Genomic DNA, 21616 nt, shown 5'->3' with positions numbered 1-21616 from the left:
AATGTTTAGAAAAGTTATGGGAAATTAATCTATCTTTAATGTTTTGAAACTAAAAAATGGAAAACAAACTTATTTAAAAAATTATTACTTGAATTGTTGTTACGGTATCATCTGAACATTGGACGACTCTTTCAAAAGATGCGTCATGTTTTCATTCAAAAAGTTGCCGAAGACTTCATTGAGCTAGAATATTCCGTTTAGGCGCAATCATTTTTGTCCGTCTAAAATCGCTTTCTGGACCATAGTGCATTGTGTGCATATGAAGACATTAAGACATGGCTTGATTCATGGATAGCAAAACACGAAGACTTTTAGCTTAGCGGTTTTTGAATTCTGCCAGAAATTTTCAATAAATTATTTGTAACATAACGCAATAGAAATCCATTTTTAAAAACCAATAAGAACTGAGAACACCGAATACATGATGATAAGTTATTGTGGCGAGCTCTCTTAGAGCATAGCAGTGCTTTTGGCTTAGTTCGAGTTCAACCGCCTGGCGTTTCTGGAAAAGAACGCGTATGTTGGCGAGCAACAAGTTTGACAAACCTTCTGATGCTGGCTCTTGCAATTTTGAAACAAATGTGCATGGACATGTTGTTTTTTTTTGTTTTGTCCGACCACGTGGAGAATTTCGGAAAAGAATGCGTGTGCGAACTTCTTGGGCTGATTCCTTTTTCAGACAAACAAATTTTCAGACAAACGTGTACGGACGTACTTCTTGGCTTTGTGTGAGCTTGACCGCATGGCAGCGTCGGAAAGTAACACGTGTGTTCGAGTTGCACGTTCCTCAAAGGTATGACGGCCTTATCCTCATACAATTTTTTATTTATTTTTAAATATCATATGATATAGATATCAATCTGCTGCCAATCAAATACAAAAGTCTTAATATTTAAAGACGTCTTGTTGGTAATGGCCTGATTTAAAAGAGAATACTCTAGAATCAACAGTCGAAGCGTCCGAGGGAATAAAAATATCGGTTCGGAATTCCACAAAAGGCTGGAAAAGGCGTGAAAAACAACTGAAGTAATAACAATTAGCAATGAAATCAGTCGAAACTGGCATTACTTTTACCACGAAAGGTTACCACAATCTTGGTTGTTTTGAAAATTCTTACCTTAGTACCACTTTTATAACTACCGCAGACCTATAGAACAGGAAAGGATTTTTTCTCAAATTCTTTTTCCGCAATTGCGTTTGAGTACTAACAAAAAGTCATCGTGCTTGATTTCCGGTCCACTCATAAACGCGTGGACAGATCTCGCATTGTTTCATCATTTTATTACAATAATTTTGATCATATTTGTTTAATTAAAATCTCACTTTTAAACCACATAAGTTCAGTTTTTCTACAAATTTTATCTGTTCTTTTTTTTGTTCGTAACTATTCACTGATCGTAACGATTCAGTAGTATTCTAGCAAATATCCTGCTTAAGACAATTGCACTAATTCAGCTGTACTGCTGTGGGCATTTAATGCCACCGAGTTACTATCATTATTATTATTATGGGCATTGGTCGGTTCCGACCGGAGCTCGTTGTTGCAATTCTTTGCATTGTTCCCGCTATGATTAACACTAGTTGCACTGTTGTGGCTGCAGTTGTTGTTATAATTCAATAAGCTCCTTTGGACAGGTGGTGGGCTGGGATTCCGCGAGGATACAGTCGAAGCTGCAGTCGTTGTCGTAGTGGCCGTCGTAGTTGGGTCCACCAACAGCCTATGCTGGACCTTTGATGTAGTCAGCTGGGTCGTGTCGGAGTTAGTGCGCGTCCGGGAACGCTTGGGCATGACACTGTTTTCTAGTTTCAGCTGGGCATTCACTTCGGCCCGTGCAGCACAGGTACAAGCCTTTAGGAAGCTCTTCTTAAAATTTTCACTAAGGTACGCGTAGAGAATTGGATTGATGGCTGAGTTTATGTAGCCCAGACAGCCCACCAGCAGGAAGAGAATGATATCCAACCGTGTTTGGCAGGAATCTAGGGGTGACGTTATTAGAGCCACCTGCGAGATCCAGTACGGTAACCAGCAAAGGATGTAAACGGTGATTACGGTGAGTACCAGCTTGGTTACCTTTCTATGGGACCTTCGTTTTCCGCGTGATTTGTCCCTATTTTTAGGTCCAACGTTGTGCAGCTTTCTTATCACCAAACAGTAAAACGTCATGATGAAAACCAACGGAATGGCAAAGCCGAGCAATAATGAGTAAACTGTGAAAGCCTCTCCTCCTTCCCATCCTGCAAACTTTTCTGGCCACACAATCTGGCAGGAGTAGGTGTTGGGCCCAACCTCGATACTTTCGCCATAAAGCATTATTGGTAGCATGATTAGGGCCGATACCACCCACGCTAGGATCGACACAACGCGTGATACGAACGGCGTTCGGTATTTTGGTGACGATATATGATGACAAATAGCAATGTACCGGTCAGCGGACATGATGAGCAAAAATATTGACGAAGTAAACTGCGTAATCGATGTGCTGACCATATAAGCTTTGCACATTGCGCCACTAAAAACCCACCGTCGCATGTGCATTGTAGCGATTAGGAACGGGATTCCAATCAGGAAACATTCGTCCGCAATGGCCAGGTTCAAAATGTACATATTGGTTACCGTCTGCATGTTGGAAAACCGTAACACTACATAGATTACCAAAGTATTTCCCATGACGCCGACTAGACACACAACAGCATACAGGACCATGAATAACGTGTATGCCATCGGCATACTGGTCGGTGGGCACGTCGAGTTGCTGCGGAAAAAGGTATCATTTCCTACTCCCACTACTTCGTTATTTCCGCCAATACCATTCAGGTCGAATTCATCCAGTGAAGCGTTCTCCCCAAACAAACCACCTCCAGTCAGGAAGTACGTCAGATTACTATCCATCGCGTAACTGCACTCTGTTTTCGATATCGTGGCACGATTATCACACGTCGCAGCGTTGTCGAAATTTCAATAAGTCTTCCATTTGTGTGAAGCACTAGACAGGGCAAGTCCTATGTCAACACAAACATAACCCTCTATTTTTTCCGTCTACGCTCTACTACGCGATTGCAACACAAAGTAAGGACGTCGTGTCACACGTTGGCATTCGGGAAAACTCAATTGATTCGAGTGCTGCTGTAATGCTGCCCCGGCTAACTAGTGGCAACGATGATGACTGACGATGACGGCGATGATTATTCTGCATATATCACAGACACTGTCGTTCCAGTTCCAGTTCCAGCTATCCAGCTTTCTGGCGGACAGTCAAGTAAGGATGACCTGCGTAACGGCCCGATGACCATCAACGGTTATGATGAAGGATCACCAGTTTCTCGACGTCCATACGGTTCTGACGGTTGGCTGTTGGTTTTTATGAGTGTGTGTCCTGCAAACAGCGAAAGAAAAAAGAGAGTGAAAAAACGGAACGTTGAAAAACAGGTCAATGGAGTTTGTTTTCGAATTAGAGAGGTAAAGCGTGTCATGCTAGCAAAAGATTCCCTCCCCGTCAATGGATATCGAATAGCCTACTTTCTCCATTCGTTGTTCAATGATGTATTCAGTATAATGGAAACGGTGGTAGAGAATCATAGTTGTTTTTCTGCGATATGCGAAATTCCAGAAAAATCGCTTGGTCGCTTGAATAAATTGAATAACTTTTTCAATCGGAGGGAGCTCATCTAGGGAAAACATGCTGCTGTCTCAACTAGTGTGTTATTGTGTTCTCCAAATCCAATCAAAATTAATGCTTACTGGTCGATTTGTTGTTTCAGCATTTGTATACCTATATTGATTAACAGAAAAGCAGCGAGAGACGATTAAGCTTAAGAAAAAAAATTAATTGGCTACCATGGATGGATACGAACGTTCTTTTTTCCTTTTCAACATAATTAGATTTATCAATTTTTTTAAAAATATCATAATTTTTGGAAATATATTTTATATTTTTTTTATAAAACTGAAACAAATCACGAATGATTTTTAACAAATTAGATTAAGTCAAACATGCGTTATAATGAAGGAATGGTTTTCCAATTTCAATTTCTTTCTTTTCTACGTTTGAAGCCTTCTAAACAATATGTTATTATTAAAAATTATGTATTTCCAAACGACTTAATAAATTTCCCGAGTCAACGAAAAGTTTGAAGAGAATTCCATTCAATGATATTACAAAACTACTACGTCAAGTTGTACTAGAATTAAATGAAATTTTTCCCTAACCTTCTCGTTAAATATTTTATAGAGTAGCACAAACGGCACGTTAAAAGTGAACGACAACTCAACTCAAAACCAGATTTACAGACACAGATTAAAACCAGTGATGAAGTTAATCGGGGCCTCTTCCGTCGACCGCAAAACTTCGTCACGTGACGGTAACATTCTTAGCCCTGGATGTGGGTGGCATAAATGTTTCCATAACCAAATGGTTACATAAACAAGTGGTCACATGTTAGAGGTAGTAACGAGTATTATTTTATTTATTACTAGCTGACTCGACAAACTTCGTATTGCCACAAATTAACCTGTGTTGTACATAAATCATGAATCTCGGATGATCTTTGTCACTTCTCGAATTTTGCAAGCCCCCCAGTGGGCGGCGCTTCCGACGGCGGGTCACCGGCAACACTCGCGACCGGCTCGTCCTGAATGATCTAGTGTTACTATAGATAGTTTTTGTGGTCTTGTTATTGATTAATGTTTTATGGAAGAGTCTCGAATTTCTCGAGTTGGATTAGTTTTTGAGTTTCGCAAAAATTTCTGTTTTATTTGTATGAGAGTCCATATGAAGTATTAATGATCTCGAGCCCATCTGCTGCGGACTGTGTGATAATTGTTATCATATAAATCAACAATGCTGTGGTATAAACAGCCGCCTGTGTAAGGAATTCTTTGCACAAGGCAAAATAATATTCATTTGCCCTACGTGCAGAGTCATGCTTAACGGTCGCTCTATTTGTGCTTATGTCGAAGATTTACAGAAAAATCAAACAATCCAATCGCAAAATCTCAACGATCTGCCTGAACAAGTTCAAAAGCTCGCAGATGTCGTTGATGGATTGAGTAAGAAAATCGACAGTTTGCCTTGTATACCGATGAATGATAGTGCCCCTCCCGGTACTCCTGTGATCATACCCGCTACGCCTGTTTGGCCAAAAAGTGCAAAACGTCGCCGTACCGAACGCGTGCCTATCAACATTGAATCAGACCGTGGTGCAAACAATATTGATCTGAGCGATCTGTCGGTGCCATCTATTGTTTCTGTAGCGCCGCTGCAACGCTTTTGGCTATATTTGTCCGGACTGAACCCACAGCTTACCGACAGTGATATACAAAAAATTATTTCACGTTGCCTGCATACGACTGATCCTGTTGTTGCTGTACGACTCGTGCGTAAAGGAATGGATACATCTAATTACTCTTACGTATCATACAAAATCGGCTTGGATCCAAATCTTAAAAATGCAGCTTTAGATCCAGCTTCTTGGCCAACCGGCATATTATTCCGGGAATTCGTCGATGTACCAAAAAACTAGATGCTGCTTCTCATGATTCTACCATTGGATGTCACTACCCGTTTTCTTCGTGTGATTCTTCTGTTGCTGCTACTCTGGACCCGGGACACCCTTTAACAGGCACTATGGAAGCCCCAACCCCCTCCGAATCAGTCGCGCTACCTGCTGTTACTCGCTACTGTTATCGTCCCGGACCTGATGTCGGAGTGCGGGATGGGGTCTTCCAGCCTGTAATCGCAGGCATGTATGATTACAATTTTGAACTTTCGATACCTGACAATCCTTCCTGTTCCAGTATACCGGCGCCGTGCTCTGCCGAGGAGCAATCGAAGCTTGTTACAAACGACATTTCGCTCATGTACCAGAATGTACGCGGGCTGCGAACAAAAATCGACGAAATCTATTTGAGTACCGTTGACTGCCTGTACGATGTCATAATGTTTACCGGAACAGGCCTGGATGATCGTATTAATTCAATTCAACTGTTTGGTAATTCGTTTAATGTTTTTCGATGCGATAGGAGCCATTTGAATAGTGACAAACGGTCGTTTGGAGGTGTTTTGATTGCCGTGGCAAAACAGTACTCATCTGCTCTATTCGAACCCGTACATGGCAAACATCTGGAGCAGGTCTGTGTTAAGGCGACCATTCATGGTTCTAAATTTTTACTTTGTGCCCTGTACCTACCGCCCGATAAACGAAACGAAGTGGCAATCGTCGATGCCCACATTGCCTCTGTACGTGAACTTTGCGGCAGCAGCTCTGACAATAGCACTGTGATCGTTTGCGGTGATTATAATCAGCCACATTTCGCTTGGACTGCACACAGCAGCGTGATACAGCACAACAATTTTGTACAGCTTTCTGTGGCAAGCGCAGCACTGATCGATGGCATGGACTTTTTAAACCTTTGCCAGGTTAACATAGAGCGCAATCATCTTGGCCGGGTTCTCGATTTGGTGTTTACTACTGAAACCGATTTGTTGGTCGAAAGGTCCGTCGTGCCATTAACACAGCCGGATTTACATCACCCTCCCTTACTCATCTCGCTCCCCGCCACTCACCATCAAGTGATCGCTCCAGAGTGTGCTGCTTCTGTGAGAGGTGAGTTAAATTACCGGAAAATCGACTACGACGCTCTTATTGTACATCTTTGTAATATTGAATGGACCAGGTTATTCGGTACAGACTCTGTTGACACCATGGCTGCGCGCTTCTGTGATGTTATTCGCTTGTGGTTATATGAGAATTTGCCCTTTGTAAAACCCGCTTCAACTCCTGCGTGGAGCACAAATTTGCTTCGTCGTCTAAAGCGCGTGCGCAATAAATTCCAACGTAAGCATCGTCGGTGGCGTACTAATCAAACTAAACAAGATTTTAAACGGGCTAGTGAAGATTATAGGCGGCTAAATGCAAGCCTTTACAAGTCGTACGTCCTACGCATTCAAACAGACCTACGCAGAAACCCGAAAAAGTTTTGGACGTTTGTAAATTCGAAACGTAAATGTTCCTCGGTTCCATCTGATGTTTACCTTGACGATACCGAATCATCTTCTGAATCCGATTCGTGTGAACTATTTGCTTCGTTCTTCTCGTCTGTTTTCGCCTGCGACCCTGGACCAACAAGGGCTACTGATTGTGGTGCGTCGCTGGTCCCAGCCGATTTCGTCGACATCGATGTCTTTGCGATTACCCCGGATATGATTACTGCTGCCGCAAAAAAATTAAAAACATCGTACTGTGCTGGGCCTGATGGAATTCCTGCCGTTGTATTTTGCCGTTGCGCTGAAGCTTTAGCTATGCCGCTTTGTTGTATATTCAACAAATCATTTGCACAGGGGAAATTTCCTAAGATTTGGAAGCATTCATTTATGTTTCCGGTCTTTAAGAATGGGGACCGCCGAAGTGTCAGAAATTACCGTGGCATTACCAATTTGCCCGCTGCCTCCAAATTGTTCGAAATAATTGTGGGTGGCGCCTTAATTCAACGTACTCGACACTACATTTCTTCGGACCAACACGGTTTCATGGCTGGCCGCTCCGTGACAACAAATCTCCTAGACTTCACCTCTAACTGCATTGCCGTAATGGAACGTAAGCTACAAGTGGATGTGATATATACCGATTTAAAAGCCGCCTTCGACCGCATAAATCACCGCATACTGCTTGACAAAATCTTGCGACTGGGTGCCTCGCAACAATTTGTCACATGGCTACGCTCGTATTTGTGTGATAGGGTTCTGCAAGTGAAACTTGGGTCTAAGTTATCGTTGCCGTTCACAAATATATCTGGTGTACCTCAAGGCAGTAACTTGGGTCCATTTTTGTTTATTTTATTCTTCAACGACGCTGCCTCTGCTCTTGGAACTGATTGCAGACTGGTATATGCTGACGATCTAAAAATTTACTTGACGATTCGTTCTATCGAGGATTGTCTTCGTCTTCAGTTACTATTAGACACATTTGTGGACTGGTGTAAATCGAACCACATGACCATCAGCATTACTAAATGCGAGATTATGACATTCCACCGTATCAAATCGCCGATCGTATATGACTACAGAATTAACGGACAGGTATTGAGAGGGGTCGATTGCGTTAACGATCTTGGTGTCACACTAGACTCGAAAATGGCATTTGATCGTCATCGTGCACAGATAATCTCAAAAGCAACGCGCCAGCTTGGATTTATAGCCAAAATTAGCCGAAATTTCAGTGACCCACATTGTCTCAAAGCACTTTATTGCGCATTAGTCCGACCGATCCTCGAAAACGCGTGTATAGTGTGAACTCCACACCAGCTGTATTGGACCCTTCGAATTGAACGAGTTCAGAGAAAGTTTATACGACTGGCTCTACGTAATCTGCCTTGGCGTGACCCAAACAATTTGCCTCCGTATCCTGACCGCTGCCGTTTGCTTGGATTAGATACATTAGAATGTCGACGTAAGATTCAACAGGCTTTGTTCGTGGCCAAACTGTTAAATGGAGAAATTGACTCACCGAAATTACTGTCGCTCATGAATTTCCGTGCAGCTGAAAGGACTTTGAGGCCGTCATCATTGCTGACTAACCTGTTTCACCGTACCGAATTTGGCCGCAACGAACCAGTTACATCGTGTGTCAGAGTGTTTAGCTGTGTTGAGGAGCATTTCCAATTTGGCGAATCACTGAGTAAATTTAAGCGGTTGGTGAGAACAAATTTATTATAGATATTAGAGTAAGTTCATTTAGACGTATAAGTCAGATGAATTGTAAAACAAACAAACAAACAAATAAACAAACAAATAAACAAACATATCCCCCTACCACAGGGGTGAGAGGTCTCTAACTATCATAAAATAAATTCAAGACTCAAAAATCTCCTACATGCTAAATTTGGTTCCATTTGCTTGATTAGTACTTAAATTATAAGGAAATTTGTATTTCATTTGTATGGGAGCCCACCCTCTTAAAAGGGAAAGGGGTCGTAATACACCACAGAAAAAAAATTCTGCCATCTAAAACTCTCACATGCCAAATTTGGTTCCATTTGCTTGATTAGTTCTAAAGTTATGAGCAAATTTGTATTTCGTTTGAATGGGAGCCCCCCCCCCTCCTAAAAAGGTAAGAAGTCCTAATTCATCATGGGAAAAATGGTTGCCTCCAAAAACACCCACATGCCAAATATGGTTCCATTTGCTTGATTAGTTCTCGAATTATGAGGAAATTTGTATTTCATTTGTGTAGAAGCCCCCCCTCTTGAAGTGTGGAAGGATCCTAATTCACCGTAGAAAATATTTTTGCCTCCAAAAACCTCCACATGCCGAATTTGGTTCTATTTGCTTGATTAGTTCTCGAGTTATGGGGAAATTTGTATTTCATTTGTATTGGAGCCCCTCCTAATGTGGGAAGAGGTCCTAATTCATCACAGAAAAAATTCTTGCCTCCAAAAACACCTACACGCCAAATTTGGTTCCATTTGCTGGATTAGTTCTCGAGTTATGAGGAAATTTGTATTTCGTTTGTATAGGACCCCCCCTCCTAAAGTGGGGAGGGGTCCCAATTCATCATTGAAAAAAAATTGTCTCCAAAAACACACACATGCCAAATTTGGTTCAATTCGCTTGATTAGTTCTCGAGTTATGAGGAAATTTGTATTTCATTTGTACAAGAGCCCCTCCTCTTAAAGTGGGGAGGGGTCCTAATTCACCATAGAAAATTTTCTTGCTCTCGAAAACCTTCACATGCCAAATTTGGTTGCATTTGCTTGATTAGTTCTCGAGTTATGAGGAAATTTGTATGGAAGTCCCCCCTCTTAAAGGGGAGAGGAGTTATAATTCCTCTTATAAAGAGGGGAGGGGTCTCAATTCACCATAGAATAAATTCTTGTCACCAAAAAAAACACCCACATGCCAAATGTTGTTCTATTTGCTTGATTAGTTCTCGAGTTAGGAGGAAATTTGTATTTCATTTGTACAGGAGCCCCCCCTCTTAGAGTGGGGAGGGGTCCTAATTCACCGTAGAAAATTTTCTTGCCCTCGAAAACCTTCACATGCCAAAGCTGGTTCCATTTGCTTGATTAGTTCTCGAGTTATGAGGAAATTTGTATGGAAGCCCCCCCTCTTAAAGGGGAGAGGAGTTACAATTCCCCTTATAAAGAGGGAGGGGTCTCAATTTACCATAGAATAAATTCTTGTCACCGAAAACACCCACATGCCAAATTTGGTTCTATTTGCTTGATTAGTTCTCGAGTTATGAGGAAATTTGTATTTCATTTGTATAGGAGCCCCCCCTCCTAAAGTGGGGAGAGGTTCTTATTCATCATAGAAAACATTCTTGCCTCCAAAAACACCTACATGCCAAATTTGGTTCCATTTGCTGGATTAGCTCTCGAGTTATAAGGAAATTTGTATTTCGTTTGTATAGGAGCCCCCCCCCCTCTTAAAGTGGGGAGGGGTCCCAATTCATCATAGAAAAAAATTTTGTCTTCAAAAACACACACATGCCAAATTTGGTTCCATTTGCTTGATTAGTTCTCGAGTTATGAGGAAATTGGTATTTCATTTGTACAGGAGCCCCCCCTCTTAAAGTGAGGAGGGGTCCTAATTCAACATAGAAAATGTTCTTGCCCTCGAAAACCTTCACATGCCAAATTTGGTTCCATTTGCCTGATTAGTTCTCGAGTTATGAGGAAATTTGTATGGAAACCCCCCCTCTTAAAGGGGAGAGGAGTTATAATTCCCCTTATAAAGAGGGAAGGGGTCTCAAATTACCCTAGAATAAATTCTTGTCACCGAAAACACCCACATGCCAAATTTGGTTCTATTTGCTTGATTAGTTCTCGAGTTATGCAGAAATTTGTGTTTCATTTGTATGGGAGCCCCCCCTCTTAGTGGAGGGAGGGGTCTCTAACCATCTCTAAAACCTTTCCTGGCCCCAAAAACCTTTACATGCAAATTTTCACGCCGATTGGTTCAGTAGTTTTTGATTCTATAAGGAACACAGGACAGACAGACAGACAGACAGACAGACAGACAGACAGACAGACAGACAGACAGACAGACAGACAGACAGACAGACAGACAGACAGACAGACAGACAGACAGACAGACAGACAGACAGACAGACAGACAGACAGACAGACAGACAGACAGACAGACAGACAGACAGACAGACAGACAGACAGACAGACAGACAGACAGACAGACAGACAGACAGACAGACAGACAGACAGACAGACAGACAGACAGACAGACAGACAGACAGACAGACAGACAGACAGACAGACAGACAGACAGACAGACAGACAGACAGACAGACAGACAGACAGACAGACAGACAGACAGACAGACAGACAGACAGACAGACAGACAGACAGACAGACAGACAGACAGACAGACAGACAGACAGACAGACAGACAGACAGACAGACAGACAGACAGACAGACAGACAGACAGACAGACAGACAGACAGACAGACAGACAGACAGACAGACAGACAGACAGACAGACAGACAGACAGACAGACAGACAGACAGACAGACAGACAGACAGACAGACAGACAGACAGACAGACAGACAGACAGACAGACAGACAGACAGACAGACAGACAGACAGACAGACAGACAGACAGACAGACAGACAGACAGACAGACAGACAGACAGACAGACAGACAGACAGACAGACAGACAGACAGACAGACAGACAGACAGACAGACAGACAGACAGACAGACAGACAGACAGACAGACAGACAGACAGACAGACAGACAGACAGACAGACAGACAGACAGACAGACAGACAGACAGACAGACAGACAGACAGACAGACAGACAGACAGACAGACAGACAGACAGACAGACAGACAGACAGACAGACAGACAGACAGACAGACAGACAGACAGACAGACAGACAGACAGACAGACAGACAGACAGACAGACAGACAGACAGACAGACAGACAGACAGACAGACAGACAGACAGACAGACAGACAGACAGACAGACAGACAGACAGACAGACAGACAGACAGACAGACAGACAGACAGACAGACAGACAGACAGACAGACAGACAGACAGACAGACAGACAGACAGACAGACAGACAGACAGACAGACAGACAGACAGACAGACAGACAGACAGACAGACAGACAGACAGACAGACAGACAGACAGACAGACAGACAGACAGACAGACAGACAGACAGACAGACAGACAGACAGACAGACAGACAGACAGACAGACAGACAGACAGACAGACAGACAGACAGACAGACAGACAGACAGACAGACAGACAGACAGACAGACAGACAGACAGACAGACAGACAGACAGACAGACAGACAGACAGACAGACAGACAGACAGACAGACAGACAGACAGACAGACAGACAGACAGACAGACAGACAGACAGACAGACAGACAGACAGACAGACAGACAGACAGACAGACAGACAGACAGACAGACAGACAGACAGACAGACAGACAGACAGACAGACAGACAGACAGACAGACAGACAGACAGACAGACAGACAGACAGACAGACAGACAGACAGACAGACAGACAGACAGACAGACAGACAGACAGACAGACAGACAGACAGACAGACAGACAGACAGACAGACAGACAGACAGACAGACAGACAGACAGACAGACAGACAGACAGACAGACAGACAGACAGACAGACAGACAGACAGACAGACAGACAGACAGACAGACAGACAGACAGACAGACAGACAGACAGACAGACAGACAGACAGACAGACAGACAGACAGACAGACAGACAGACAGACAGACAGACAGACAGACAGACAGACAGACAGACAGACAGACAGACAGACAGACAGACAGACAGACAGACAGACAGACAGACAGACAGACAGACAGACAGACAGACAGACAGACAGACAGACAGACAGACAGACAGACAGACAGACAGACAGACAGACAGACAGACAGACAGACAGACAGACAGACAGACAGACAGACAGACAGACAGACAGACAGACAGACAGACAGACAGACAGACAGACAGACAGACAGACAGACAGACAGACAGACAGACAGACAGACAGACAGACAGACAGACAGACAGACAGACAGACAGACAGACAGACAGACAGACAGACAGACAGACAGACAGACAGACAGACAGACAGACAGACAGACAGACAGACAGACAGACAGACAGACAGACAGACAGACAGACAGACAGACAGACAGACAGACAGACAGACAGACAGACAGACAGACAGACAGACAGACAGACAGACAGACAGACAGACAGACAGACAGACAGACAGACAGACAGACAGACAGACAGACAGACAGACAGACAGACAGACAGACAGACAGACAGACAGACAGACAGACAGACAGACAGACAGACAGACAGACAGACAGACAGACAGACAGACAGACAGACAGACAGACAGACAGACAGACAGACAGACAGACAGACAGACAGACAGACAGACAGACAGACAGACAGACAGACAGACAGACAGACAGACAGACAGACAGACAGACAGACAGACAGACAGACAGACAGACAGACAGACAGACAGACAGACAGACAGACAGACAGACAGACAGACAGACAGACAGACAGACAGACAGACAGACAGACAGACAGACAGACAGACAGACAGACAGACAGACAGACAGACAGACAGACAGACAGACAGACAGACAGACAGACAGACAGACAGACAGACAGACAGACAGACAGACAGACAGACAGACAGACAGACAGACAGACAGACAGACAGACAGACAGACAGACAGACAGACAGACAGACAGACAGACAGACAGACAGACAGACAGACAGACAGACAGACAGACAGACAGACAGACAGACAGACAGACAGACAGACAGACAGACAGACAGACAGACAGACAGACAGACAGACAGACAGACAGACAGACAGACAGACAGACAGACAGACAGACAGACAGACAGACAGACAGACAGACAGACAGACAGACAGACAGACAGACAGACAGACAGACAGACAGACAGACAGACAGACAGACAGACAGACAGACAGACAGACAGACAGACAGACAGACAGACAGACAGACAGACAGACAGACAGACAGACAGACAGACAGACAGACAGACAGACAGACAGACAGACAGACAGACAGACAGACAGACAGACAGACAGACAGACAGACAGACAGACAGACAGACAGACAGACAGACAGACAGACAGACAGACAGACAGACAGACAGACAGACAGACAGACAGACAGACAGACAGACAGACAGACAGACAGACAGACAGACAGACAGACAGACAGACAGACAGACAGACAGACAGACAGACAGACAGACAGACAGACAGACAGACAGACAGACAGACAGACAGACAGACAGACAGACAGACAGACAGACAGACAGACAGACAGACAGACAGACAGACAGACAGACAGACAGACAGACAGACAGACAGACAGACAGACAGACAGACAGACAGACAGACAGACAGACAGACAGACAGACAGACAGACAGACAGACAGACAGACAGACAGACAGACAGACAGACAGACAGACAGACAGACAGACAGACAGACAGACAGACAGACAGACAGACAGACAGACAGACAGACAGACAGACAGACAGACAGACAGACAGACAGACAGACAGACAGACAGACAGACAGACAGACAGACAGACAGACAGACAGACAGACAGACAGACAGACAGACAGACAGACAGACAGACAGACAGACAGACAGACAGACAGACAGACAGACAGACAGACAGACAGACAGACAGACAGACAGACAGACAGACAGACAGAAATCCTTCTTTATAGGTATAGATTATTTACTTTTTTGGCTTTCTATCCTAAGACATAGCCTGATGAACAAAATTTCGCCAACACGGTATACTGCTCATACAGATGAAATGAACTTAGCATTGCCAATCTGAAAACAACAATTCGAGTAAATCACTCGCGTTCATGTTCGTGTTGTTCTTTACATTCATTCACGCTTGATAAAAGTGAATAAAATAAAATGTGAATCACTCATTTATTTTGAACTGCCGAGAACGGCAAACGAAAATACAATAAACGTAAACATTGTGCCGAAATTTTAATTGATTTTCTACAGCCAGGTTTTGGTTGATTTTAAAAGGCAGGCAGCTCAAAAAACTAAACTTTGAGATCTAAAATATCTGTCAAGAGCAACAAAATTGAATAACCTGACAATCGAGCAATCATTCGGCGATGCAATTCACGAATGAATTGTTTTGAAGGGTAGAAAACTGAGAAAGAGAAACCCTGTCAGCAGCTCAGTAGTCATGTCCATGGGCTGACAGATAAAACAATATCACCAGGGATAAATTTGTAGGCGTTGAATGCGTTTTATATTCGCCTTCATGCAGGGCTGTCAATTTTTTCAAGCACTGCTCGGTTGTGAGCTGCCGCTCTGCAATTAATTGGACACCGTGCACTCGCCGTCAGATTTCGCTCCACCTAGTCTAAGTATGTATGTTGCTCTTCGCGCCCCTGGTCATTTTTTTCCTACCAAACTTGAAGCTAACACCATCTTTTTAGGGTAATTGTTCAGTATTCTTGCAACATGCGCTACCCATCGTATTGCACCGGGGGCCCGAATGATCCCCGAAAGTCAAGAATACTCTAGGAAGGTGACATTCGAATAAGCCTCACCCAAGTAACAATTCTAAAGCCACTTGGTTTTACTTGTATTTTATAAAGGTTTTATTACGGTATTAATTATTACCTCTGGTTTTATTGTGGTACGAGTCCAAACACACTTATAGCTAGCTAGAAAACCGTAATAAAACTGTTAATAAAGCAAATTTATTGTGGTTGTTTATATTACCACGTTAAAACTTGTTGGCTGCACCACGTCTCCATTAACTTGCCATACGAGCGGCGTAGCAATACAAAATGGCGCACCAATTGATCTTATCACCAGATCACCAAAATTGATCTTATCGCGGTTGTTTGTAAAACCGCAAGAAATCTGCTAGTTTTATAGAGCTACTAGCTGACCCGACAAACTTCGTATTGCCACAGATTAAACTGTGTTGTACATCAATCCTAAATCTCGGATGATCTTTATCACAATCTCGAGTTTTGCAAGTTTCTGAGGAGTTCATGGGTGTTTTAATATACAAATTTTCCTCACAGTAAAATAGAAAACAACTCCCCCCCCCATTGCATAGCCTGATAAAATAAAGCGGATAGCATTTGAATATTCGCCATCATTACAAACCATTTCGCCGAATACCATTTAGAGTTTCGCAGAATACCATTTCGCGAAAAACCTTACGCGGGATGTATCATTTCACGGAAAGTCTTTTCGTAGAAAGTACCATTTCGCAGGGGTGACCCAATTGAAGGAAAGTAATAGAGGTCAGTAAATCTAGGAAAATAAATAAACCTAGATAGAGGTGATCTCTACGGGGGGTTGAAAACATTCTGAAGAGCGGGCCACTTGGTCAGAAACCAGTTTTATAGCGGTCATCAGAAAGTTTTGGTGGAGCTCATAGTTTTATTAGCGGTTTTATGAAATTGGTCATGAAAACCACTATACGAACGTAATAAACCTTGGAATTGTTACTTGGGCTATTTCCTGTATCTTATAGACTACCCTACCGTGGTGGTTTTCTCCCCACCATGCCTTAGGCCCTAGAAGTTCTAGAAGCGCGTGGCAACTTACCCTTACCAAACAATACCCTTTCCCGAGTACATCGAATAAACTCCCAAAAAGAGATGCTTGAGCGACGGCGTAAGAAGGTAAGCTCGAGTGTCTCTTTTTGGGAGTTCATTCGGTGTACTCGGGAAAGGGTATTGTTTTGAAATTTAAGCTAAGGCGCCAGAGAGGTTTCCACACCTCTTGTGCGCCGGCGCGTGGTGCTCAGAGACCCTCGATCTTCGGATCCATCAACGCGGTTTCGCGTGCATGGTCACTAGCGATGGTTGTTGTGCTTTTCGTGCTACCACGGAAGTGTTCAAGGGCACTCAGCATATTATACTGCTGAGGCGCGCTTTGGCGTGGAAGTTGGTCGAGCGACCGTACCGTTTCACAACGCCAAGGCACACACTTCGAAAAAATCCTGTAAATTTACACATGCACATAAATCGTGGCACTGCAGGAGATCTGTAGCAAAGGCAAGAAGGTCCAAACAGTTGATCTGTGGCGGCAAAGCCCAATTTTTCCAGAACGGAGAAGCGACCACCGAGCTGGGAATGGGCTTCGTAGTGTTGGGCGAAATGCAGGATCGCGTAATAGACTGGAAAGTGATCAACGAGAGGATGTGCGTGTTGAGGATAAACGGCCGTTTCTTTAACTACACTATCATAACCGTGCATTGTCCAGACGAAAGTAGATCCGACGACTAGAAGGAAGCGTTCTATGCGCAGCTGGAGGCATCGTACCACGTATGGCAGCGGCTCATGACATCCCGATCGTTATCGGGGATATGAACTACCAGGTCGGCAGGGAAGCAATGTATAGATTGGTTTCTTGAACATAACCAACTTACGATCCCGACGAGGTGCGGATATCGACGCGGACCATTACCTAGTAGCAGTACATGTGCGCTCAAAACTATCGACGGTTTATACCTCGCGACAAAGTCGCCCTTCTCGGTTAAACATTCGGCAATTAGACAACCCGCGAGATTTTTGAAAACTACGCGCGCGTAATGGATGAAGCTCTGCCTTCCTCTGTGGAGCTAGATGCTTCGACCATCGAAAACGGATGGAGAATGATACGCTCGGCCGTCAACGGGGCCGCAACCGCGGTGCTAGGAGTGGAAACCCCAAGTGTACGAAATGATTGGTATGACGGGGAATGCAAACAAATGAAAGAAAGGAAAAAAGAGCTTGGAAAACAATCTATTTCTATCCACGAGAGAAAAAAGGGCAAAGTTTCGATGAGCGTGGAATGAGCTGACCACGATCCTGAGGGGGGAAAAGCGCAAAAAGGGGTACAGAGATCCTGAGGAGCTGGAACAATTATTGCGGGCTAAAAACACGCGCATGTTTTACAAGAAGGTGAACCAAACTCGCAAGGGCTACACACCTTATATGTGTAGGGACGAGGGAGGGGATCTAATCACAAACGAGCGCGAGGTGGTCGACAGGTGAAAGCAGTTCTTCGATGAGCACCTCAACGCAACGGTGATATATTTAGCAGAAGAAGACCCAACAAAAGTTAACCTAGGAGTTCCTACAAACGACAATAGCATGTCGGCTCCCGATCTCGAAGAGATCCCATGAGAAGAATAGAGCAGCTGGAAAGGACCGGCTCCCGGCAAAATTCTACAAAAATTGCCAAGATTCGCTAGCAACAACACTTAACTGGTTAATTTCTAGGATTTGGGAGAAGGAGAAACTACCGGAGAAATGGATGGAAGGTGTAGTCTGTCCCATCTACAAAAGGGTGACCGGCTAGATTACTGTAACTATCGCGGCATTAAGCTGGTCAGCGCCAAGATTTACAAGATGCTGTCTCAGATTTTGTTGCGTCATCTTTCCCCAAAAGCAAGAGAGATCGTAGGGCAATATCGGTCGGGCCTTGCTGGGGCTCGTGTTACTACGGATCAAATTTTTACTCTCCGACAAATCCTCCAGAAATGTCGAGAGTACGACGTGCCTACGAATCATATTTTCGTGGATTTCAGAGCAGCAAACGATATAACGCAAATAGCTATGGCAGATAATACCCGAGTACGGTTTTCCGGACAAAGGGTCGTGGATGATTAGAGCTACCGTGCTACGTGCGCGTTTCGGGGACACTCTCGAGTCCTTTCGAATTGCGCATAGGGTTGCGGTAAGGGGATGGACTATTCTGTAAGCTATTTAATATCGCTATTGAAGGTGTGATCCGGCGAGCGGGCATCGAAACGAGAGGTACGATCTTCACTAAAAGTGGCAAACTCCTAGCCTTTGCAGACGACCTTATTACTGACGACATTATTACTAGAAACCTTGGGACGGCGGAGGCAATCTACGCCAGACTAAAAACGGAGGCAAGGAAGATAGGGTTACAAATCAATGCTTCGTAAACCAAATATATGGTAGGAAGAGGCTCCAAAGAAATCAACGTTTGCTTCCTACGGACAGTGGCAGTGTTATGCAGTGTAAGAAAAAGTAATATTTAAAAATATTAGTTTTGTACTAATAATGTGATGTATATACTGGACACTATCACTTGTTGTTCTTACAACAACATTTTGTAAGAACAACAAGTGATAGTGTCCAGTATATACATCACATTATTAGTTCAATAGTTCTTACGTTGCACGAAGATACGAAAGTGAAAGTAAATTAGTTTTGTACTTTTGCAAAATTGTTTCAAAGGTAGTTACTAAAGCACTAACACATAGCGTTACAGTCAAATGTTTTTTGTTACGTTTACAAGCAAACGCATTTTCTCTGCTCTTGAATCACAAAATCAATTGTTGTTCACTGTTTTGTGAACTTCAGTTACAATTGTATAGATCACTTGTAATCTTTCCGCAGCATGAAAGATATAAGTTTATTATTCTTTGGTTTTTAATTCTTGCTATTTCAAATGTAGTAAGATAGTCTAAAGTCGATAAATCAAAAAAACCAAATCTAGGGTTTATTTCTGATTACCGTCGTAGTAAGGAAAGCCAAGCCATGGGGGGCTCCGTAACCGCAAGGTTACCGAGTCTGCTTTGATAAGCGAGTGATCGTGGTTCGAATCTTAGTAGAATCAAGCCATTCGATGTCAAGTGACTTTAGCATGGGTTTATTCTCAGGCCCCTCCATATACCCTTCCTTCATGCTGAATTCTACATATTTACCCACTGAAGCCTCCTGACAGTGCAAATGTCCCTCCTATAGTTAAGTGTGCTGGTCAGAGGTACGAATGAGTCCTCGCCAGGGACGGCTATAATATGGGATAGCGCTGGCAGCGATGAATAAGTGGGTAAAGTAGATCAAGCTTTGAAGGAAGGGTAAACCCCAATACACACAAGCACGCATAAATTTAATAAGCATATCGCTCACTCAATAGCGATTATAGCAAAAAGAAATGCAGTGCAGGTCATACAGCAAACACCCGGGCGATATTACAATAGATTAACTATACTGGTCGCAGCAATGAGTCCACACATGGGAAAAAAAAGCAAAGCCACTCTAATTTTCATCATTTCTTAGGTGGATTTGAAGAATAATCCAAAAGCTTTACTGCTGATTTGACTCAAATACACCTTCCGATCCGTGCCCTTTGAATTCACTAAAAAACGATTATTAAAGCATTTTATTGAAATTACGCAACTGACATTATTTCTTAAATTCGTCGTACCGTTTTAAAATCCGACCATCAAAATTGTTCATCGTCCGAACTAAATACCACAATAATGTTTACGAAGCTTGTCCTACACAGCTTGACAGATGTTATTCTGCTAAATTTCTGTAGGTTACGCAAGTTTTTCCGGCTGCAGAATAACAACAATGCGTTGCGTGAGTTATTTTCATTTTATGAATGACGGAAATTGAAACGATTAGTCGACATTTTCTTCTTCGTCGCACGAAAAAACGTTGGCTGCTAGAAGTTCTTTAATGAAAAAAAGCATTTAAATAGATCTCGGCTCATTTTGGTTGATCGCGTATGAGAGGCAACAAACTAAAATATTAGGGAATAACTCATTTTGCATTGTGTGTCATCGCTAATATTTTTAATAATTTGTGTTGGATAGGACGGGAATAGGCAATTACGACGAAGCAGCCACATACCATGTATTTTGTAAAATATTATTGCCTAGTTTTATGGCAATTTCTAGTAGTTAAGCAAATTAAAACAAGTTAGACATAATAACTAAATATGACATCCAATAATGCTTTAAAAGGTTGATATAAAAACGACTAGGTATAACATTATCAATAATTTCTGCATAAATCATCATCATTTGTAAGACTGCGCTTCTCATACAATTATGAAAGTTTTTTCATGCGCCTTACCGAACTCTTATCCCTATAATACTGGCACAGTCAAATATTCTCATCGTGGTAACTTTTCAAATAAAAAAGTCTAGCGATTTTCAATAAAAGTTGGTCACATTCAAATATTTATCTTTTCCCGTTTAACTCAATAAATTTGTCTCCCTTCCTGCCAGCAAGGAGCAAGCAGTTGGCAGAAGTAGAAATGCTTTTCCTTTTCACTCGCTTGCGCCACTGGCGGTGCCCTTTTGCAATTTTGAGAAGCGCTGCTGATTTCTTGAACTGTTGCTCTTTGTGCGGCGCGGTTAAACTTTTAGGACTCTAGTTTGATGCACTGGCATAACTTGCCCTTTGCGACTATTCCATATTCCGCTGCTGCTAATGCACCGATGCCTACGTAACGGGAACAAACTTTCCGCTTGGACTCCGGGCAGAACCAGAAGCACAACCGTATGATGAAGTTTAATAAACCACTTCCGTTGCATAATGTTGCTCCGACAGCGCAGCGGCGCGACGGGTACGACAACGATAAGGTGCCAGCCAGTAGGCAGACTTCACCCCGCGCAGCCAGTCTGCCCTAGTCGAACCGGCCAGGCTTCGGGCAGCAAATTTCTTTTGAACTCGTTGTCGACTCCGAAGAAGGTGCAAATCTCTTGCACTGCCAT

General features: G+C 43.4%; 1 protein-coding gene across 1 annotated transcript; it reads right to left on the bottom strand.

The window, feature by feature from the left end:
* Positions 1-1324: 1324 nt before the first annotated feature.
* LOC128734739 (somatostatin receptor type 2-like) lies at positions 1325-3297 on the bottom strand. The gene has a single exon (XM_053829073.1). The coding sequence runs from the start codon at positions 2888-2890 to the stop codon at positions 1433-1435; it is 1458 nt and encodes a 485-aa protein (XP_053685048.1). The 5' UTR covers positions 2891-3297; the 3' UTR covers positions 1325-1432.
* Between the last annotated feature and the right edge of the window lie 18319 nt (positions 3298-21616).

The sequence above is a fragment of the Sabethes cyaneus genome, chromosome 2 (genome assembly GCF_943734655.1).
Source record: "Sabethes cyaneus chromosome 2, idSabCyanKW18_F2, whole genome shotgun sequence".
Classification (NCBI taxonomy): Eukaryota; Metazoa; Arthropoda; class Insecta; order Diptera; family Culicidae; genus Sabethes; species Sabethes cyaneus.
This window is presented reverse-complemented; position numbering and strand designations above follow the sequence as displayed.